At 32.9% G+C, this 23,988-nt stretch overlaps 2 protein-coding genes across 3 annotated transcripts in view; one reads left to right on the top strand and one right to left on the bottom strand.

Annotated features, from left to right (window-relative positions):
• The first annotated feature begins 1,521 nt into the window (after positions 1-1,521).
• LOC125053502 (cytochrome b-c1 complex subunit 6, mitochondrial-like) lies at positions 1,522-3,124 on the top strand. 2 transcript variants are annotated; one of them, XM_047654866.1, is made up of 3 exons: positions 1,522-1,551; positions 2,022-2,113; positions 2,819-3,124. In XM_047654866.1, exons 2-3 carry the CDS (start codon positions 2,027-2,029, stop codon positions 2,990-2,992), a joined length of 261 nt encoding a protein of 86 aa, XP_047510822.1. In that variant the 5' UTR covers positions 1,522-1,551; positions 2,022-2,026; the 3' UTR covers positions 2,993-3,124. The 2 variants fall into 2 exon arrangements, with proteins under 2 accessions (XP_047510822.1, XP_047510821.1); XM_047654865.1 differs by lacking the exon at positions 1,522-1,551 and adding an exon at positions 1,785-1,907.
• Positions 3,125-4,316: 1,192 nt separating this feature from the next.
• Positions 4,317-23,988, bottom strand: part of LOC125053500 (rabankyrin-5) — a 47,675-nt gene continuing 28,003 nt past the window's right edge. The window contains exons 6-21 of the mRNA XM_047654862.1: positions 21,560-21,786; positions 18,217-18,360; positions 17,479-17,845; positions 16,593-16,777; positions 14,404-14,582; positions 13,640-13,793; positions 12,480-12,642; positions 11,626-11,702; positions 11,010-11,178; positions 10,181-10,417; positions 7,124-7,341; positions 6,316-6,524; positions 5,829-5,941; positions 5,266-5,388; positions 4,764-4,888; positions 4,317-4,571 (exon numbers count right to left, since the gene is read on the bottom strand). Of these exons, the coding sequence (XP_047510818.1) occupies positions 4,442-4,571; positions 4,764-4,888; positions 5,266-5,388; positions 5,829-5,941; positions 6,316-6,524; positions 7,124-7,341; positions 10,181-10,417; positions 11,010-11,178; positions 11,626-11,702; positions 12,480-12,642; positions 13,640-13,793; positions 14,404-14,582; positions 16,593-16,777; positions 17,479-17,845; positions 18,217-18,360; positions 21,560-21,786 (2,820 nt within the window). The 3' untranslated portion in view covers positions 4,317-4,441. The remainder of the gene's footprint in view (positions 4,572-4,763; positions 4,889-5,265; positions 5,389-5,828; positions 5,942-6,315; positions 6,525-7,123; positions 7,342-10,180; positions 10,418-11,009; positions 11,179-11,625; positions 11,703-12,479; positions 12,643-13,639; positions 13,794-14,403; positions 14,583-16,592; positions 16,778-17,478; positions 17,846-18,216; positions 18,361-21,559; positions 21,787-23,988) is intronic.

Genomic DNA, 23,988 nt, shown 5'->3' with positions numbered 1-23,988 from the left:
GCCTCAGATTAAGGTAGGGTGAGTTAATTACATCCTAAAAAGTGTATATTCCACTAATCTGACAATTTGAGAGTGACGGAAAAAAAGGGGAGGGCAACAAAGTTGTAAAAAAAAAACGTCATCTCGACATTCTCGAGCGTAGCTAATTTTTTTTTTATTTTGAAGGAAATAATTCAAGAATAATGAAAAATATATAATCTGACGATTTCCGCAAGCCGAAATAACAAAAATTCGTCGATAAAGTTAAATGCGTGCAGCTGCGTGATGCCTACATTTCCTTAAACCGATCGGAATCTACTAAACGGCGTTCTAAACATTTCCCTCAAAATTACATTTCCTGTGAATTTGAACCGATTCGGACCGATAGATTTTGAGAAATTTTGAAAAATCTTAAAAAAATAAGAAATATTTTTTTTTTAAGTGGTTTCTTTATCGATCAACTTCAAAAACTAATCCGCCTTTGAGCTTGAAAAACCACGTCGATCGCCACCAAGCTGGTCAAAAGCGGTTGATTCGTTCGAGAGATATCGTACACGAAAGAAACCCGAAAAAGTGTTTTTTCGGGATTACTCCGAAATTTGTGGTTCGATCAATTAAAATTGCAAAATTATTTATGAGGATGATAAAACTGCGTCGAATGCCGCCAACCGCGTGAAAATTGCTTGATCCATTCAAAAGTTATTGCGGTTTGAAAATTCCAAAAATAGTGTTCTATGAAACTTCTATCAGACTTTCGAGCTGGGAGAGCTCAAATGCATAGAAATGTTATTTCTTTGAACTCAGCGAGCTCAAAATATCAATTTTAAGCGCCCAGGAATGGAATTAGCGGGAAGTTGCAGGGATGGCCCTTTAGGTGAACCGTTTTTCTATTTTTTTTTTGTCAGATCAGGCGAATCCCTCTAGATAATCGTCAGATTATGAGACAGTACGTTTAGAACATAAAGATGAACCACATATATCTTAATCTGACGCCCTTGAGTATTTCAAAATTGCGATTTTTTTTTGCAAATTAAGAAAATGGCTGTGGGTTTGCGTCCCATCGAAATCGTCAGATTAGTGAATGAGAGCTTTTTTTTGGTGCACTTAACACTCCCTTAGAAAATCTGACGCGCTCGATAATTTTTTTTTTTTTTTAATTTTCAACCCTTAAATACAACCACCCGCATCATGCAAACGATCAGATTAATATACGTACATTATTAAAAATACGTAGGGCATAGATGCTATCAATATCTGACGCGCTCGAGGATGTCCATGCAACAGTTTTTTTTTACATATTTAACAATCTATAGCCGCTTCCCCCACCGATGAAAAGGAATTTATCATATAACATTTTTTTCTTCTTTTTATCTAAGCTTTGCATCCCAATAGGTCTCTACGACGCTCGAGTAAATCCCCATTTAGCATCGTGGGCTCCCCTACCACAGTATTATTGCGTTTCACTTCAAAAATTATCTGACATAGAACATAGATTACTGTTACAACATGAATGTTTTAAAATATATCTATGTTCTTCAGTGTCACTGTACTCGTACTGTTAGATTGTAATCGGTAATTATATAAATTTAATATATGGTAATGTATATTGTATAGGGTAGTATGTTTAAAGTTTTATTTTTCGATACACATAATCGAATGGCATTCAATCGAGTAAATATTAATATTTGTTTTTTTTTAAAGTTGATTGGTTGAATGAATATTAAAAACGCAACATAAAAATAAATTGATATTTGATCCACTGTTCTAATCATAATACGGATTCGATATTATCCGAAAATCGATTGTATCATTAATATAATGCTTTAAGACTCGATCACTTAGGATCGGATCGTCATTCGTCAGACTTCACAATTCACATCACTAATTTCGTGTACATAGAAAAGAGGGTTGTTGCGTCACCGATTTTGGTAATTTTTGATGAATTTAAAGCGTGTAGTCCCCCAATTTTTACTTAAACTTAATTACGTACACAAAAGTGCTTTATAAGAATAGTGTCTTATTATTGTTATCTTGTCTTTCAGACAAAATGGCCGAGAAAATTATTCCTGTAGTTCGTGCTGAAGATGAAGAGGCAGAGGAAGAAGAATTAGTTGACCCGCAGACACAGTTACGGGTAAATAAGATTATGTACTCTTACAAACCACGATCACATATAATTTTAAGATCCATATCCTCTACTGCATAATTATCTATCTCCTAACCTAAGTATTTAATACATACTATGATAATGATTTTCCTTGAGTTTTATAAAATTAATAAAAAATATTTTGGCTAAAATATAAGCTCCACCTTCCTGGGCTTTAAGACTGCTAGAAGCCGAGTTTAATGAAGATACATATATTGTTTGGAAAAATTAATTTTTGTGATATATTTATAGAATGAAGAATGAAGCATGAAAAAAGGCAAGGGGTATTAATGTGGACAAGGTTTTAGTTTAAATACCTACTTTTTCCAGTTTTTACCATGTGTAATGTTAAAGTAGTTTGTGGTATAATTTTAATGTTCTTATATTTGTTGGAGTAATGAATCATGCCATTTATGGTACACTTTGATTATTAATTAGACATACATTATAATAATACATCAGACTGTAGGTTGAGTCTCAGGCGAGTCCCAACATAACAGTGCTGGGTGGAAATACATCAATCATAGACAATCTATGAGTAAAAAATATATATAATATGTTACAAGAAATGTTTTTAGACTTAAATTATGAAAATAATAAAAACATGTATTTTCAATAGAACTGTAGGTAATGTAGTTAGCACGGAATGTAGATTATATTAGGAAACAGTTTATTTACCAATACTTCTTCTAGGAACAATGCCATGAAAAGCCCGAGATGCAAGCAATGTGGGCAAAATACCAAGAATGTAACAACAGAGTGAACTCTCGTTCAAACACTGCTGAAACATGTGAAGAGGAACTTGTTGACTATGTTCATGTTCTTGACAAATGTGTCAACAAAGATCTTTTTAAAAGGTTAAAGTAAGTCTCGTTCAAATGGCTCTGTTACCCAAATTATGTTCCAACTTTGGGTTGTAGATTTATTAGTAATTTATTCAATAATTAATGATCAGTGTTGCGAGACTTTGTTTTATGTAAATAAATAAATTTTAATTTACTTTGATTTTTATTAAAAATTGTTAAAATGTATTAAAAAGCAATTGAAAAAATCAAACACATTAAATACTATAAATTCACTTTATTTAAGCATATAACAAAAGGATGTTTTGATTCACACATTACTTCTCAATATTATGGAATGTCATAAAATGCAAAATGTTTAAGTAAATATTAACCACATAAAATACAATTTTGTATAAAATATATTTAATCAAATAAAAAATAACCATTCAAATTAAATTTTAACAATTTTCATAAGATAATATACATACCTAAGATTTAATTTGATACATAGAAAATAATTTTGCATAAGCCATTCAGCCGAAATGTATTTTACACTAACTAGTAAAAAATAAGACTGAGTTAGTATTGAAAAAAAAAAACAATGGGATATAAATGTTTATAAATAATTAACATGCTACTGCCCTTAGGTTTCTTTAAGAAATCCGTGAAAATTTGTTTTAAAATGTTGAATAGAAATAACTTAAGATTAACTTCTAAATTATATTCTTAAACAATGTATGAACAGAGACTTCCTAAATAAAAAAAAAAAACATCAAACAGCTATAAAGATTATCTCCTAATCATAGCTTCTATAAATTAATTTCATCAAAATCAGTTCATGCCTTTAGGAGCTGCAAACTGCAGACAGACAACAAGTTAAATATTACATATTCTATAAGGAAAATGTATGTATTATCTTACAACACAATGCATTATCCATATTAATAACAAGTACAGCAGCAAGTCAACATTTAATTAACGGTTTATTTTGGATATAACATTACAGTTGCTACAATTAGGTAGGCTTTAGCTAACACTTTACAGTAGTCATTGGGGAGAGTAATCAGAATTTATTATATATTAATGTGTGTACTGTGTATAGGGATTTCCTGAAATGTTATATCCAGTTTTGACAGTAATTAAAAAAGCAGCACTTGTCTATTTTCGTATCAAATTTATCACTTAGCATAATCTATGCTTTTAGCGTCGACTATAGTATTGCTTCACAGATTAAACATATTTACGGCACTTGTCTACAGGCTTTCTTAATCTATGGTATACAATAAAAGTAACGCGTTTAGAAATCAGTATTTACTACAACATTGTAGTTATGAAAGAAACTCTCAGAAATTTGAAGATTTAACCATTAAAATATATTATGTATACATACATACATACATACATACATAATATATTTATATTAAATTATATTAATATTTTTTATTTTTGGGAAAAGAAATCCTGCAATTGAAAGAATCCGAATCCTAAAGGCATTGTATCTACGTAGGGCCGTAACTCTTTCTAGCTTACTCTAACTGGCACCAACTTGTAGGACATTAAAACATATTTCGCAAACCCGTTGTGGTTTATTCATTCCGAACTTTAATATGGGAATATCTTGACTGGAACATTTATTACACAACATTCGGCCGCAGTGACGACTGTAAAGAAAAAAATTAAAATTGTTAAAATGTTAAAATTTTATGTGCATTTTCAATTATTTTAAAACAAATACACTATATCTAAAGTAGAATGTAAAATTATAGTATCTTTTTTTTTCGATTTCTTTCGAACCTTCCTACTATCTAGTTTTATTACTGTTAAAAATATAAGTATTCAGATAGATTACATACCAATGATGTTTTCTCATAGTCAGCGTGAATTTAGTACCGCACTCTTGACATAGATCGCTTTCCGCCCATGGCGCTTCAGCGGGCAATGCGTCTAACAATCTGTGGAGAAGCTGTCTTGTCGCTACCTAGGGGAAATTTTAATAATGGCACAACAATTATTTTCATATTTCTAAACTACAGCTAGGGGAGCGTTCAAGTATTACGTCACGCAATTTTTGGATATTATTGACCCCCTATTTAACGCGCCGTAACGTTTTTGTGTACCCAAGTACAGTACTGTGCCCAAGTATAGTAAAACGTTTCGTGACCACCTAGTGACTCTTTGTACCTAAAAGTTACCATTAAAGTGTAAAAGTACTGGAAAGTCGAAAATAATATAAACAATAACGGCTTAATTCAATCTCCGCCCCGCATCGTAACGTTGTACAAAAGGAGGGGTCCTCCCTCCCTCCAAAATTCGTTACGTAATACTTGAACGCTCCCTAGTTTGAAATAAAATTACCTGATAATTAAATATAGAGACGCCCTCTTTATTTTCGTGCGCCAGGCAGGCTCCAGCTTTGACTAAAACCCTACACATGGCAGCCTGTCCATTCATATACGCCAATAGTAATGGAGTATTGCCCTAAAAAAGTTTTACAATTATTAAACATATCCACATAGGTTAACCAAATTCAGAACAATCGATACTAAATGACTAATCATTTATATGGCATTTGCCTCAAATAAAATTTGAATCTCCTCATAAACATACAAAAAAATGGTTGTTAAATATGTAGAGAGAAACCTTACCATATAGAAAAGGTAAATTTTAAACGTTTTTTAAATTTGTTACACAGTGCTTTTGGCATTTATATTAAGTAAACCGTGAGGTAAGCTACTAAGGAATTAAACGTAATAAATTTGTAACAAAAACTACTTTGGAATAATTACATCCGAGAGGGCTTTTGCACACATTTAATATTTATTTGAAATCGAAAAAATACAACTTAAAATGTTAAAAATATTGGAACTCTTTAGTCGTATTCAACTTTATGAAATAGATCGTTTGGAGCTATTGCATACCTGTAAGTCTGTCCTATTGATTGGAAAGTCCGGCATAAACTCTAGGAATGTTTCACATATAGTTGCAGCATTATCTTTTTTACACCAACACAGCTCATGAAGAGGATTGCGACCTGTAATATTAACGTTGTATTAGCAGATGCAGAGATGCATTTGTCTCATTCTTTATTATTTAATATACTCTTCTATTACGTGCTTATTTAAACGTTCTATCGTTTTTTAAATCGAAATTCTTATTGATGATAAGATGTATATCAATTATTTAAGTAGTATATCAATGATACGATTATATAGAGAAAATATATAGAAATAATGTGATATACGCATTAAATCGTACACATATCAATAAATTATAGCAGTTATTACTATCAAGTGCAAATATTTGTTTTTTATATCTTATCACACATAACACTGCCGGACCCAATCATAACGTCAAGAATGCAATTTATATTTCAGGACGTCATGTTTTAAGGGGTTTTACGATTACCTTTAAGGTTAGTAGCAGCAGCATCAATATCACTATCCGCTAGTAAAGCTCGTGCAACGGGGGCGTGACCCTCGCGAGCACACACGTGCAATGCGTTATCTCCCGCCGCATCAACAGCGCCTACTTCAGCTCCATCGCTTATCAGAGCGGATACTATCGCCGCTTGGGAGGTCCCACCCGTGCCCGCTGCTACGTGCAATGCCGTACGCCTGATCATACGTAAATTATGTTCGTAATATAATGTTATTTTAAGCTTGGCGGCTTAATTGGTACAGTAGCTCTATCAAGTGTCGGACATTTAACGCGAACGTAATATGTATATATACATTTGTTTTAAATATTTGTATGAAGAATCTTACAGTGCCATAGAGTATACAAATTGATTAATAAAAATACTTTATGATAAAATAAATTCTTTAAAAATAAATTATATCCAAATAATTAATTTCGGTTCGACTATTTCTAAATTAAGTTTTACTTCACCCGATGGCAGGCTCAGGTCATGTTCATGGCCATTTTCAAATTGACACTTGATGATGGAAACAAAATACAGAAATACCCTACTGATTATCTTTAATGCATACAATAGGCATCATTGGTGACAGTACTTTCCCAAACTGTACGTTCCGTCCCAAACCGGACGTGCGGTTTGTAGAAAAACGTACTATCCAATAAACTAAAAGGTTTTACTGAATATAGAAATGCGCAAATGAGCTAGACCCCAGAGTTTACCTCTCGTAAAATTCCGATTAAACTCATGAACCATCAAATCACATCCTCAAAAGGACTACATAAAAAGTACACATACTTATGCGCATCTCTATCGTTAGGCCTTGCTCCAGCCAAAAGTAGAGTTCTCAAAAGGGCTTCATTTCCCGATGCAGCCGCAAGATGTAATGGCGGCGCTAGTGTCGCATCTTGAATCCGCGAGTTGACATCTACCTTCACCGAAAGTAAAAACATCAAACTCTCCATATCGCATTTCTGGATTGCGACGTGTAGGAAGTTCCGGCCTTTTTTATCAACCTGGTAAAAAAGTAATTTATTAACTAACCACTTCCTTCTTTAGCTTAAAATTAACATATTAAATACAAGTAATATCATTGATTTTTGAAGTTATACTTCTTTAGGCGCGTTATGAAAATTTGATGAGAGTGAAATTTTACGATGCGCGCGCACCTATGACACAAAATTCGGAGTGTGATTATAGCGTGCGCAATCTACAAAAGAAATAGAATATAAGCTAACTTCACGCATATTCTATTTCTTAGCTTAGCAGCTTAACAAGAATTTTGAATATCCATGACAATTGACATCTGACATTGACATTTACCTTTTAAACAAATATAGGAGTTTGAATTATTGTTTAAAATAAAAGATTAAGATTATCTATGTATCTAGTTATTTTCATTATACAAGTGCGAATTTTATATGTGCGTCTGAATTATAATCAGAAGTGATTTAAATTTAATATCTAAATCAAAACTAATTAATATGATAAAATATTTGTGAAAAAACTGTGCCAACCTTCCTGAGTGCTTCAATACAATTGAGGTTAACTATCCGTAGGTATTATCGAGTATTATTGTTGATTAAAACTGAAACATGAACCATTATTCATTGCTTATGTTTATTGCGTTTGTTACAGCAACGTTTTAGAAATATTCTATATATCAATAATTGAGAACAAAGATTTAAGCACGAATACTAATAAGGAGAAAATGAAGGCTTGGAGCGATATAACAGAGAAGTAAACATTTTAATAAGTACCTGCATCTCAAAAAAATGACCACATTATTTAATCAAAACATGTAATTTTTTAGATTTAATCTAGCAAATATAAGGACAAGAGACAAAAAACAATTGATGAATCAGTGGAAGTGCACTAAATTGAATACAAAAAAAGAGTTGTCATCTTATCGCCGTGAAACATCTAAAACTGGAGGTGGAACAAAGCCACCATCACCTTCTCGAGACACAATGGATATGGCAGAGATGATACCGCAACGGTTTGAAGTAGATTTCAATGAATTTGATTGTGATGGTGTCGAGGTAGGAATGTTAATTATAAATATGATGTATGGTAATGTTCAAGGTTCAACCTTTCAAGCATAGGCATTTGCTCACAACAGTACTTTATTCCCCTACAGGTAGTTAGAGATATTGTAATACCTCAAAACATCCATGTTGCACTTGTAGTACCGAAACTCTGTCCAGCCAGAAGTGAGCCCATTCCCACTTATAATGGACAGTGGGTATAATACACCTTAATACCTGAGTGCGAACCACTCACCATGATACTTAAATTAATAGATGTTATTTATATATTTCAGGATATTACAAATAAAATCATTTTGGAAACAATTGATATCCCAAAAGCCAACAATGACAAGGTAATAAATCAGTTTTGACATAACTTGAATACTAAAAAAGCCAAACAAAGGTGTGCACAACAGTGACAACATAACTTAACAATTTCATTATTATGTAGGATTAAAGAAAGGTTAAAGAAAATCATGTCGAACTGAACAACAAGAATCCCCAAACAACTCCAAAGAAACCTACACGGAAGACACCGGTATTATATTTAAATTATCTCTATCTCTAAATAGAATAAAAGAAAGTTGCTATCCAGGTCTGTAGCATGTGCTACAAATTATATTATTAACACATTTATATAATTATATTAATATAAATGTGTTAAAAAATTTATAATATGAATTATAAAAAAATTTAAGTTTTGCATGGACAGAGCTTAAATTAATATTCTCTTATTTGTTGCAGAAAGCAAGTAGTAGTTTTAGTTTTGGAGAAGCCTCGTAGATGCACAACCAAGTAATGATTAATTTAAAATTACAAACCGAAATTCTGATGAAGACAGTCACTTAAAAATAAATAGTATAATGAAATAAAAATGTTTTAAAGATAAATAGTGTTTTATTTGTTTAATGTAAGAGAATAATAATAAATATTTATTTAATTAATTTTTCAAATGTAAACTGAACTTTATTGACTTTAATGACTCCTTTTCCAGTCTTTGATTATTTAATTGTAATTAATTATTTGCATGCAATCAAAAACTATTTTTAATAATGCCAAAGAAGTATAACTTCTTACGCGCGTACATAAGTACACGCACCCTTTTTTTTATATCTTATATATAAAATTCTCGTGTCACAATGTTAGTTAACATACTCCTCCGAAACGGCTTGACCGATTTTTATCAAATTTTATATGCATATTCCAGTAGGTCTGAGAATCGGCTACTATCTATCTTTCAACCTCCTAAGTGATATGGAGTGTCCACCCCAAAAAAAAAAATTCTTAGTCTAGAATTTTTTTTTGTTTTTATTTTTTTATGATACAGCAAAAATAGATACAACCCCTAATTTTCACCCATCTACGATCAACCCTTATTTTTTATTATTGTAGATAGTTATTTTTATTGAACTAAAATAATATTTCCTAGAAATAATATACATGGTAAAACAAATGTTTGCCGGGTCAGCTAGTTTATTATAGAAAAGACAATCGACTAGTAACTTTTGTCATTTTATTAATTTATTCGGATCATTGGTTTCTTCCACACATTGAAAACTTGAAATCATTTAAAGAAACTCTAAGAACAAATTTCAATTTACATCATACAATGAAAATCTTATGTTTCTTAAATATTCTACATAGTGTTTTGTTACTACCCTATACTTGTTAATGGTAGTAATTTTTTTTTTTGAGGGTTACGTCACTTGTACTCGATATGGATGCCTTAAATATTTATGATTCTACTTTTAAAAAGTAAAGTTAGCTAAAGCTATAGTTTTAATGTTTACTTTTATAAAAAACTATGGTTGACAGATCTGTTCACCTGTTCGGCCGCTGAGGGATTTTTCTCCAAAATGGCTTGAGCCGCCTTATTATTCCTCGCAGTGAGAGCCGCTGCGAAGGGAGTGACTCCCCGATTGTCCCTCGCTGATAAATCTACTCCAGGTTGCGATAGGAGAAGGGATATTATTCCGGCGTGCTGGTTCTCAATAGCAATGTGTAGAGGGGTCTTGCCTTCAGCGTCTTTGGAGTTAATGTTCGCGCCATGCTCTAGGAGCGTCTGGAGGATTTAGATAACTGGTAAATCTTCGAGCCCTTACAACTAAAATCTTTATTTGGGATAACTACCAATTAATACGTAGTTTTTTCATAATAACGAGTTTTATTAGTAGTTGTTGATATAAATTAAAATTCCTCAGTTCGACAATTTCAATTCTGCTCACATAACAGTTGTGTGAGGAGTTGCACAAGTAGAAAACCCTAATATACTTATTGTAAATGGTACACAGATTTATGTAAAAATTAAATTATTTCGATTTAAAGAAAACACTTTTTTACCGGATTGAAGTTATGTATTATTATAAACTTATATGTATTTTACATAATTAAAAAAATTCCGACGTTTCGCGTGCTTTACAGCGTGCGTGGTCACGGTGACTAAAGACAAAAGGTGTTGAATGTCATAAAGTATCACAGCTGTTGAAAAAGTTGTGTTATCTGTATTTATTTTCCCGGAGTTGGTATCGACTAAAAGATGGAGGGTTTTGGCAGAAATGAAAAAGATTTTTCTTTAAATGTGTAAAAGTTATGTTAATAAAAGACAATACTTAGTGCGATTTGCCAATACAACGTATTAAATAAACCAAACATACCTGTATGACATCAGTAAGTCCCCAAGTACAACATAGATGAAGAGGTGTATGTTTGTCCGCTGCGACGTCTGAGCCCTCGCCGGATGGACCAGCTCTTCGCGGCGATTCTACGTCACATCCGGAACGGATGAGGAAAGTTGCTAGATTCTCTTTGTTTTCGTCTATGGCCCTGTTTGATGAAAGATAATGGTGATAAGTTAGATAGGTCTATTGGAGTTGTCTTAAGTCGCATTTTTATTTAGTTAGTAATTTTTTTATAAATTCCTTCTCGTATTTTTTTTATGCCGTACAAAAATATTAACATCACTGTACAATCAAAGATTACACATAGTAGGTACACATATATTTTTATGAAGATTAAAATACATAAATAAAAAATAGATTCTTAATGTGGATTCAACAAACCACAAAAATTAAAAAAAAAAAAAACACTACACTTTCATATTCCTTCCTTTTTTGAATTGTCCTTACTGTATGTAAAACATCCTGAATAACGTAAATTTACTTTCTATTTTAAAAAATTACCGTACTTACATAACCACGATATATTGAAAAGAGGCGATGAAAAAAATCGCGATTTTTTGCCACTTTTGATTTAATTGATATTTAATCTTACTTATGCAGTAGTGTTTGTATGCAGCCATCAGGACCAGGGCCCCAACAGTCAGCATCTGCGCCGTTTCTGACGAGAATCTGTATAAGAAAAAACATCTTACTATATTGACCGAAATCAAGGCTCCATAACAGATATTTTCTACGGTGTAATCTCCACGTAACTTTACTTCATTTAACCCTATCAAAGTAGGAATTACTCGACAAGTTTGCCTTGTAAGTTACATTTCATATAATAAGTATCTAACAACTCAATAACGCCAAAAAATGCGTAGTATAGTGTAAACTGCGCAATTTTCTTTTTATTCGGTTTAATTCATTGTCTCTTTTAATTTGTTCATTGTGTCTAGCTTAAGTACAATTTGATAGAAGGAGACGAACCACAACCATGGATATTTTTATTGAATACGGGGATGGATACAGTGTAAAACTGTTTGTTATGGATGGAGCGGGACGCGTAAAGAGATAAACATCGAAATCGAGGTGATCTCAGTTTATACATTTTTTTAAATATAAAATATTAGATTTTATCCCCGACTATGTTGGCGTTATTTATATGTGTTACATGTATATTGTATAGGTATGTATTTCTGACTATTATTAGTTTTCTTTTTCGGGTTTAAACGAGAAAAAACTGCCATGTTTTGTTTTTTGATAATTGTGTTGAACGAATTGGGTCAACATGATGATTTAAATATTAGTTATTATATATTATTATCACTCTATTTATTGTTTGATGCTTTCAGAGACTTTTTAATTCAAGTTAATATTAATAGCTTTTGTTTTACAATTATAAACCACAATTGATTTAGTATTGGAACGATAATGATCAAATATCTTAATATAATTTATACATACACTAGCAACTTCCTCCTGTCCCGAATCGAGTGCGGCCCAAAGAGGAGGTACTCCGTTAGCGTCGAGTTTGCTCATGTCAACTCCGCGTACGCATAATGCTTCCACCACTAAGCCTAGGCGACAGTGGATAGCCAGTTGAAGTGGGGTTTCTCCTGCGTCAGTTCTAAAAAAAGTTAAGTGCTGACATTTTATTTTTACACGTAAATCTTATAACCAATATAACAATATTATTATTTGTTATACATTTTCTTAAAAGATCTTACAGAATTTTTCCAATAATCTATTTGAACTTCCGGTCGTTGCGACCTCATTCACCTACGTGAAGTCCCCTTACAAACACACACATTTCTGTGTCTGTTTCATTTTTTTTAAATACATGCAGTGCAGTTGTGTCTTCTTAAAATTGCTATATTGTGTATGTATATTTCATTCGCCAGGAATTGAACTCCGTAATACTACGTAAGCAGATTTAGTGCAATTAATCCCCCCCCCCCTCCTCTTGTCAGCAAAAATGAGCAAAACTCTTTTCGTTTTTAAGCATAGACAATGTGTTACCCACACATATAGTAATAAAAAAGTAAATAATTACTGTTGACGTAATCACCAAATAAGAAAATCAAAGTACCACCCCCCCCCCCCCCCTCTTATAGTGCTTACGTAATACTTGAACGGCCCTTATGTGACAAGAAGACGCATACAAAGCTTAAAGTTACTAATTATATATAAAAAAAACTTTAGAGGTGTCAAGGGACACCCGGATGGAACGAAATTCCTTTCGATTAATTTATATGTTAATTGGTATCATAACAGTATGATAGATTTTCTCGACACCAATCTTACGAAAAAAAAGCCAACATCACGAGGTGTTCCCCCTTTCGCAACGCTCGATAACTTCGTTCCAACAAGACTAATTTAGTTAAGTGATTCCAAAAATAATTTTCATTTCTTATCCCTACAAAAAAAAAGCCAACATCACGAGGTGTTCTCAGGCGGTCACCCATCCAAGTACTGACCTCGCCCGACGTTGTATAACTTCGGTGATCGGACGAGAACAATAGCAAATAGCAAAGCGTTCCGTCTAGCCCCCTTTCACAACGCGCGATAAGGAACTTCGTTCCAATAATCAATAATGCCGTTAGAGGTGAAACAATGCAACTCACAGCATATTCATATCAGCACCGTGGTCGAGTAAGTAAATTGCAGTTCTAGAGTCCTCTTCAACAATAGCTTGGTGAAGTAATGTGAATCCTTTTCCATTTCGTATGTTGGGGTCCGCGCCACCTTCTATCAATGGTCCTACTAAATGTTTGTGACCTGGAATTTTATATATTTTTTTTTATTAAAAAATTAAAAAATAATAATTTAGGGGTGGACTTCCCTTAACATTTAGGGGGATGAAAAATAGATGTTGTCCGATTTTCAGACATACCTAATATGCACACAAAATTTCATGAGAATCGGTCAAGCCGTTTCGGAGGAGTTTAAAATACAAACACATTTTATATTCTAATATATAAAATTACGCTCTTTAAAATACATTTGTTAATTTTTGGTAGTACGAATAAGTACTCTGTGCTGGTATGCTGGTACTTAGTGTAGCCGTATGATCAGGACCCGAGTATATTATTATCATGTTTTATTGTAAAGCTATTACAATGATAGCCTTTTTTTAGCCGTTTTGCTGTCGCATATGACTCCACTATTAAGATATTTAAATATAACCTCTTTAACGAATATAAACCCCAAATTTTACTAACTTGAACTGATACACTTGAATTAAACCTAAGAAGTTCCTATTATTGAATTCGAAGTATTTAATGCTATATACCTCATTCTTCCACCTAAGTCGTTGTCTTCTCTTCTCGCTGGTTTTAAAAAGACATTTGACATTCCCAAGATTTAATTTAAAAAAAAATGATTCTACCTTCTGTGAGCGCAAGACTAATCGGCGTGTACCCTTCAGAATTCTTCAAATTCAGATTTGGTATAGCACTAGAGCGGTCTGATGAGGAATCTTCCTTCTCTAGTGACTTTTTGTGATCTATGATAGCTAGAACACAACCTTCGTGGTTATTAAGTACCGCCAGATGTAACGGAGTCTGTCTGAAAAAATATGAATATTATCTACATCTATAAAATTAATCTTTGCACGTAGAAAATTTATATTCTATGTTGTAAATTGTCTATGGTATACTCGAGTGCAATACGTTTGCTGGCGTGTACTGCTTTAAAGCGCTCGAATAGAGTGAGAGAGGTATATGATCAATTCTCGTTTATATACGTTAAAGTTTTGATAAATAATTGTGTTGCTTAGAATCCTGTTGTATCAGAAAGAGACTGCAAAAGTATTTTTGTTTTTGATCTTTGAACCCAATTTTATCGTTACTAAAGTGATGATAAAATTAGTCACCTTTAAATGTTGTACGATCGCCAAATATGTATTAATTATTTTTATTGTTCCTTCATTTGTCGTATGACCCAAATATCATAAGGCACAATGCCAATACTACTAACAATTAAATATTATCATTGAAAAACAACTCTTTTTTATATTTTATAAATTTTTCAAATATTACTTTGTTAAATAATTTAGTATTTTTTTATTATTCATGTATGTACAAGTTTTTATTATTACTTTTGAGATACACGTTTGCAGAGCTATTTCAAATATTCAGTATCTGTTTAGGATTTAATTTTAATATAATGACAGTGTTAAATCTTTATAAACCAAACAAATGTAACTATTTTTACATTATAGAGAGTTAGTTATTCGTTATAGTGAATGACATTATAAAGAGTTGGCACTGTATTTTACTATAATAATTTTAAAATATTACTTTCATAGTACAAATAGCCAATTATTAAAATTAACAGAATAATCTATGACGCAATACGAAATATTACGTACAAAAGTGCAAATTAGTAGTGTTTTATAACAATAAACAATGCGGAAAATTACACTTGTATGAATTACGTTTCACACGCGTTTCTAAGTGTAAATAAACAGAAGGATTTTAGAGTATTCATATATTACGTTATCGAAGCCAAATTAGTTATTATAAAGAATTTTGATGTATCTTTAGTTTACCAGCTTTAAAAGTAATAAGTAATTTACCTACAGATGACTTAAAAGATGAATCAAAATAGTACATCAATTCTCAACTTAGTATTCTATAATCCTAATTCTCGTGGTACCTTAAGCGGGCCATAGACGGACCGCATGTTGCAGCCGACACCGACTGCTCTAAGCGGTCGCGGACGGCGATCTGCAGTTTCCATACTAAATTGATATTCGCAATACACGGACCGCTCGAGCAGTTCCTGAGCAAATCGCATATTGCAGTCGGTCTTGACTACAACATGCGGTCCGTCTATGGCCCGCTTTAGTGGTTGAAGCGTTCTACTCTCATCCCTGTGTTCATACGTTAGAATCACACCTATGATAGACTATATGCATTTAACACTCGCTCCTGAAGAAAAACTCTACTTCCCTATTAACTCTATTTTCCTATTAAGTAAAAAATAAGAAACAGATACAGAAATTTGAGGCCAAGACAAGAATGTTAGGGCCGCTAATTTCTTTTGACTAAGTTTCTAAACTATTAAAAAAATCACAACTATGCTAAAAATTGTTGAAGTTATTTCTTTTGGCGCGTTAGGGAAAAACGATGAGAGAAAATGGTGACGAACCGACACCCTAAAGTTAGCATAGTCAACATTTTAAAATTAAAAATGTCCATTATGTAGAAATAATTGTTTTGTGATATTTAAATAAACTTTATTTAAGTAGATAATGCTTTATAATAAAACTTTCAATGTATAAAAACCTTTTTGCTATTGTTAGTGTAGTTTTTTCTACAAACGTAGAATAAGGCGAAAGATAAAAAAAATTGAAAAGTTTTTCATCTCATTACGCCAAAAAAGTATAACTTCTAACGCGTGTACACAAGTACACACACGTTATTTTTTTTCAATAATCAGTCAGTATTCCACAGCTGGGGAATTAAAATTGAATTGCGCGCTTAACAGTCCCCCGTAAGTCAATACGTTATTGACATGACGGGTGTTCTAGCGCTAAGAATTTGAATATCACCCTAACTATTCCATAGTTACCTGTACACTGTATCCTCGTGCTCTCCATAGGCAGTCTGTAAATTGGGTCTGGCACCATTTTCTAATAATGTAGCGGTTAATCTAGTTAATCCATTTGCACACGCTGCATGCAAGGCTGTCAGACCAGCCTCGTTTGTATGGTTCAGGTCACCATTTAGGTTAGATGCTAGAAATACTGCCGATTCCTGAAATTTAGAAGATATAGGAAAATAGAAACTGTCATTAATTAATACCTAGTTTATTTCATGCGAGTACTTTACTTTGGCCTTTGGGCCGTTTACAAAGGTCAGATGGGCAGACGAAATTGTAGCATGCGCGGGTGGAAGTTGGCTAGACAGAGCTAACGACAGAGAAGGATGGAATTCCTTGGGGGAGGCTTATCCGAATGGGGCCTATGCATTAAATTATAAAAATAATAATAATTATATTAAAATAAATAAATGAATAATCAAACAATAAATAAATTAAACAAATAATAATTACAAAATAGAATTTATAATTAATAAGAAATCAAATAATTCATACAAGCGTAACAATTGGAATTATTATAGACTAATAAGTACCAAATTATATTGTTAAATATGTACTATGCATGGAATTAAATAAAGCATTATTATTATTACTTTACTTTGGGTTGGAAATTTGTAATATTACCTCTTAGCCAAACGTTACGGGACCTTTTGAAAAAGTTTTCTTGGACTGGGGCGTTATATATAATATAAATAATTGCCATTTGAAGTAAGAAATTTTCCGAATTTCGTTATTCGTGCCCAGTATATACATACGGATTAAGTATATACACTTATCAATATACAATAATATATAATAAACTACATACAAATGTACCAAGGAACTATCAGAATAAAATCAATCATATAATACTAACCTCAAACCATCCCTGGGCTAAAATATGCAGCAGACTATCTCCGGTATTCGAGTACAAAGGATTCGGCTGACACCCTTTCTCTAACAACTTCGCAGCAAAACCTCTCTCAATAATATCAGTCTTACCCTCCACCGGGTCCTCCGTAAACGCATTTTTGTTTGTGACAGGCGTATCGAAAGGATTTGAGCCGTTCATGACCAGTGTTTCACTAGAAGATATAGACGCACGCCGATCGTCTACCAATGCATAGTATAGAGGTGGGTGTTCATCAGAGATCGTTCTTAAGTTTGTATCTAGGTTGGATTGTTTTAGAAGGAGGTCGAATATTTGCTGACTTCTTGCTATTACCGCTTGATGGAGAGGTGTACTGGAAACAATTTTAATCAATTAGTTTTAACTTTATATTCGACTTAGATTCTATACTGTATCTGCTTCTTAACAATGCTACTAGCAGATAAAAAATCTAAGCTACTTTAACAATTAATTTCTTGCGTTCGTTGTGAGGTGTACTTGAATGATTTATATATTTTATCCTATAGTATTTACTTATAAATTTATACGTTAGGAAATAAAAGTCAAATAAAGTATAAATAATGTCTAAATTAATTCGTACATACAAAGTCCTGGACTTATTTATATTTATTTTAACTTGGATGGGATTCTGGTGGTCTAAGCAAAAGACTGAAAGTAGAAACTCAATTAATTATAATTTATCTGCAATATTAAAAAAATACTTACAATCCTTTTCTATTTTGCCGATTTATATCTATGCCTTTCTGAACAACGATAGCAGCGATCTCCACCATTTGTTCCATTGTCTCCGGATCGCAGGAACTTGCAGTTAGACCAGCTATAAGATGCAGTACTGTATCGCCTTCTTCTCTGTAATAGAAAACCAATATCAAATAGGATCAACAGTATTCACTCGACGTCCGTCATTCCACATCTGAGCGCTTTTTTAAGGCAGTTTTAGCGCGCGCCACCACTATTTGGAACCAGCTACCCACCGAAGTATTTCCGAACCAATCCGATTTTTTATATATAATTTATTACACATCAAATAATAAAAGAATTACAAGAGCAGCGTCTGCTTCATAAATACAGAGAAATGTCTCTCGGCCAGAGTATGTCATCCACTTGATACCATTTTAATAATATAATCCCTATACCTAGGTATTGTGTGTTCATAACTGAGTTTGAAAGTATAACGTAATAATAAACGAAAAAAAAAGAAAATTTAATTTGTATACTTTTATTATTTCTTTAAATGTCTGGAACGTAAATAACTAAATTAAGTCGGTTCTGGGTGCTCTTTTAACCTTTGAAAACATTCCATTTGAATTACTAATGCCAAAGCGGTAAACAAAACTGAACCATACATAAAAAATAAATATTTTAAGACTAATAATTACTTATTATAAAAAAGCAGTTGATACATAGTTTTGGTATAGTATATCTGTATATGGAAATTCAGCAAAATCTGTTAAGCTGTTTAAGTAGGACACGTCAAGATGTGTTTGTAAGAGAAGATAGGAAAAACCAATTGTGAAATTCCTTTGACTCAAATTGTATTTACATGGTTCATTAGTATCAATTAAACGTAGCATTAAACATTGCGTTATATGAATAATAACTTATTGTCTTTTATTGTAAAATATAATTTTAATGAACAAAAACTACCGTGATTGCTTATAAAAAAACTTGGTATATTGGGAATTGGATATCGTTCGCACTGCGATATTTTGATTTATCGAGTGTCAGATTTCACAAAAAGAAATCCATTGCGAAATTTCAAAGATTAGTTCATTCATATCATTATTGTGACGCCGGCTTTGTTAACTTCTAATAATTATGCTTTTAAATTTTGAAAAATACACGATGCAATCTCTGTTTAGGGTAAAAGCTCTATAAAATTACGGTAGATAATAAAAATAGAAAATGCATATTTCCATTACGAATTAAATTATCGCAGTAAACTTTATAACTGTTATAAGTTTCCCGTGGTTTGCATTATTAAATTTCAGCGTAGTCCCGTAAATAATTAAATCAAATTTCTTCAGATTTACAGTTGTTGCCAGTTTCTTAGTGCCAGTGGAACAAACTAAGAACTGGCATCAAACTCTCCGGCACTCCTTTTTATCGCAAGTATTTGAACCTCTAATGTATATGTCTCATACAAACCAGAAAATAATATCGTTGATAAGTATCAACGATTGATTGATTAAGTTGTTCTCGAACTAACGCGGAATTGTAACGTATTTAAATTAGGTTATTAACATTTAAAACACTGACGTCAAAATTAAACAGATTCTTAATAATTTCGCGGTCATTCGAAGCGCGACATACTCGTTTAATTCTCACAAAAATACGTCGGTAACACTGAAAATGTTTAGAATTGGCCAGTTAGAAACATTGCTAATGAAAACTTTTTTTGAATTTCAATTTAAGAACTCTTTGGTAATCCAATGTAGTATATTGCATTCATTTGTCATTTGTTTTTGTGAATTGGCGGCAAATCTAAGGCTATGTTCAGATGGCAAAAACTTGACGCGCGTTTTCAAATCGCGCGACTAGAGATTATGGTATTTTCTTACAACTGTTCACATGTACGCGCGTCAACGCGGCGCTCAGAGAAAAAGTCTCTAGACGCAGGTGATCTCGCGCGTTGACGCGCGCTTTGATATTTATGTAATGTCCGTTTGCTGTTCAGATGAGCGCGCGCTTTCATCGCGATCGCATGTAATTTTGTTAATTTTCGTAATTATATTTTGTTCTCGTTTTTAAAATGAGTGAAATTGAAGATATTGACATCGACTTACTAATCGATGAAGTAGAAAAAAGGCCAGCAAGTTGGAATATAGCAAATTTGTATAAAAAATATAATATAATTTGTATTTTTTTCAAAATTGGATGAACCCAATGTGTACGTTTTCTTTTTCTATATTTTTCTTTATAATATAACCACAAAATAATAGCCTCTTCCATGTCCATTTTCTACGTTCTGCCGAACTAGACTGACGAGTACTCTCGCAACGCGCGTTAGCGCTCATCATCTGAACGCTCTTCAAATTTGATCGCGCGTTGACGCACGTTGCATGTAAACATAGCCTAAAACTCTTGTTAGTTGTTACATGTGAAAATGAACCTAACGCGAGAAAATGTTCGGACAATGATTTATTATCACTTTCGTTGTGGGCTTACTCAACAACAAAGCTATAATAGGCTGCGATTAGCATTTCTTAATTAAGCCCCATCTCGTGCCACTATTTACAAAATCTCCCATTACAGTTTTAGTTTTTTTCTCTACGAGGCTTAGAAACAGGCACATGTTCATATTGCCTAACCTCCAATAATTACGAAAGAACTGGAACTGGTTACATATCTTTGCTATATACAACCGATAATTTTATAACTCTCGATACGTTGCGAAAGACCACGCCAACTTGTTCCGCATAAGGTCAAGGCTTTGAAAATTACATAGGCTTATTCAGTTTTAATATTACTAACAAATTCACAAAATAAGTAAAAATATATTAATTTAACTAGCAGACCGGCCATGCATTGCTTTGGCTAAGATTTTTGTTATATTACATAGTAGTAACCTATTTAAGGGAAACGGTAGGAGAACACACTGGGACAGGGACCACGATGCTTTTTTGGTGGTTATGCCATTAAATTGTCGCTTATGTGAAACGTTGGTACTTTCAACACAGTGCCATCTGTTAGAATTGTGACTATCAAATAATTTGCAATAAAATAATATTGAGGGTGTAAGCTATCCTATCTTTTAAGTTCTAACCGCACACGGTGTGCAAATTTGATTGAAATTGGTTCAGTAGTTTAGGAGTCCATAGCGGACAAACAACGTGACACGTAATTTATATATATTAAGATTGAATTGATTATGGGAACGATGTAAAACTATTAACACGTCATTAGTAATTTGACTAAAAAACTATTCTAAATACACTTAGAAAGATTTTTTGTGAACACGAAATCCTCTATAAATTAACATTGACTAGTAATTGTAGGCATATAGGCAATGGGTCCTAATTTGAAGGTCGATAATATTTGAACTTACTTCGTCGATAGATTTGGATCCGCACCATTCTCTACCAAAAATTTGGCTGAAAACGCGTCCCTTGCGTCAACGGCTCTGTGCAGCAGGGTCCTTCCTCTGGGCCCTCTTGCATCTGCGTCGGCGCAATGCTGTAGCAGCGTTGTGGCAATGGAGGCACTACGTCCACGTAACGCCAGCTCCAGTGGTAGTTCACCCCGGGAGGACATGGCGTTGACAATATCTGTTAACTGAAGAACTTAAAAATTAAAAAGAAATTTTCGCGAGTATCATATCTTTAAATATGGGGAAGGGAGATGATATTTATGGTAGCTTGATGAAATAGGAAAATACTATCTTTGTTCAGTACCTACATGGTAAAATTATGTAAAAAAAATGCGCTTAAATTCGTCAAGACGATTAAACTTATTTTTTACGTAAATTACTTCGCTGTTAAGTAAAGCTTACACAATATCCTTTGACTGAGTTACATCTTTTTCTTTTACGTTTTGAATACCAAAGAGCTCGAGACAACACTTTTTTATTCTTTCATATACACTCGAGTTTCGCTTGACCTATCTACAGAGTATTAGCGCAGTGAAAAGTCGCTAGCTAAATAATATAAGACGCTTTTAGCGTCAAAGCTTTTAAGAATAAGCTGCAGTTACAAAGAAAACGTATAATTATATTTTTAGTGTCAATTTAAAATAGTATAAATAATATTTTTAGGTCTGGGCCTCAGATTTCTGTATCAGTTTCATAATCATTTATCAATCTAATAGGGAAGAAAAGATCAGCCTTCTGTGCCTTTGGGTCTAAGGCCAGCCGGTTTCCTCACGATGTTTTCCTTCACCGTTCGAGCGAATGTTAAATGCGCATATAAAAAGAAAGCCCATTGGTGCACAGCCGGGGATCGAACCTACGAACCTTAGGCCTAAGACTCGCACGCTAAGGCCAACACTGCCCCCAAGGTAGGTTAATTTCAATTTAACAATGAAAAAAATTGAGGCTTGTATTGTTACGTATAGAGCTATAGTCCGACCAATCCAATCAAATATTAAAACCAATCAAATGTTTGTTATGTGTATAAAGTACAAAAATTCAAACCATACCAGAAAAAGTAAACAATGACTCGTAAGTGAATAACATTTTCGTCAAATCTTATGAAGAATGCAGGACGGTTGGCGCGAACTCAGATAACATTAAGTTCTTGACTTGATAATAGTAATTAAATAGAGCATTAGATAAAAATACGCTTCAAAAACACTTTACACTTTGTCTTAACATGACCCAAACCTAAATACACTTTATCTAAAAAACTATAACAACGATATTTGTTACCGTATATTTTCGTCTTAAACCTTCATAGTTCAAGAGGACGCATGTCAACACTGACTTTTATATAAATCTCGAGAAAACTAAGAATTGACGCGTAAAAAATCCAGCGCTGGACCATTAGGCCATAGAGAATACAATAGCTACTGCAATTTTGCGCAGTCTGCGCTAATTGTAAAGGAGGTCAAACTATACGTATTTTATATTTGTTCGTAATAAAATTATGAAAATCTCTCACGTCACACTTACTCAACTATTGAGTAATATAGGAAACAATGATGCGAGTGAGGTAACGGAAGCGGTTAACACTATGTCAACGCATTGGCATTAGCAATTAATTATATGTAACCAAGCAACTATCTGTCCCTGGAGTCTTTGATCAATAATCTTTGGATACTCTTGCTCACTAGCTAACTCTTCTTGATAGAGCTAGGTTCCCTGTCTCAAGTGGACATTGTATCCGCTTTTGCATAGGCTGTCTTATTGAATGAACTCTCCGAATTCACATATTAAGTCATGGAAGACGTCACTTCAATAGATAAGCATCAAAAATGTATTAAAAACAATATTTGATACTCTTACAAAACTCATAACATTTCACGCGGCATAAAGTTAAACGAAAAAAAAAATCTAAAATTATTTAATTATAAATTTGGTTATATGCTTCAGGAAAGCCATCAAAATATACGGTGGATTTGAATCATAAAGACAAAAATAGATAATAATCTACACTTTAGTCACATACAAGAAGCAAACGATTATAACTAATTTACAATGCAGTCTTACTGCAATTTTTTTCACTCACGCATTCTACATGTTTTGCCAGAATATTTGGTGGTAAATAAATCAATGTTTATTTGGACCATGTTGATTTAATTCAGCTCACACAATGCAGTCGGACACATTGTTGTGATGAATGGTAATCGTATACTTTCACGGTTACATAACGTTATCAACAATAGACATACACAAATGAATCGATTAATTACACTGTATAAATTACATGTTATGAAACTTAGTATTTGGTTCATTGGAGTTGTACAGTTTGAACTACAATATAACGTCTCTATATCATTTTAAGTACAAAAAATATTTCAGATTTATAAATATATTTCGCA

The sequence above is a fragment of the Pieris napi genome, chromosome 11 (assembly GCF_905475465.1).
Source record: "Pieris napi chromosome 11, ilPieNapi1.2, whole genome shotgun sequence".
Taxonomy (NCBI): Eukaryota; Metazoa; Arthropoda; class Insecta; order Lepidoptera; family Pieridae; genus Pieris; species Pieris napi.
The sequence above is the reverse complement of the archived record's forward strand: the minus strand, read 5'-3'. Positions and strand labels throughout refer to the sequence as shown.

Bases quoted from the DNA above. Each gene is read 5' to 3' on its own strand.
- LOC125053502 (XM_047654866.1), top strand. From the start codon at position 2,027: ATGGCCGAGAAAATTATTCCTGTAGTTCGTGCTGAAGATGAAGAGGCA. The intron at 2,114-2,818 runs GTAAATAAGATT...TACTTCTTCTAG, and splicing joins ACCCGCAGACACAGTTACGG to GAACAATGCCATGAAAAGCC.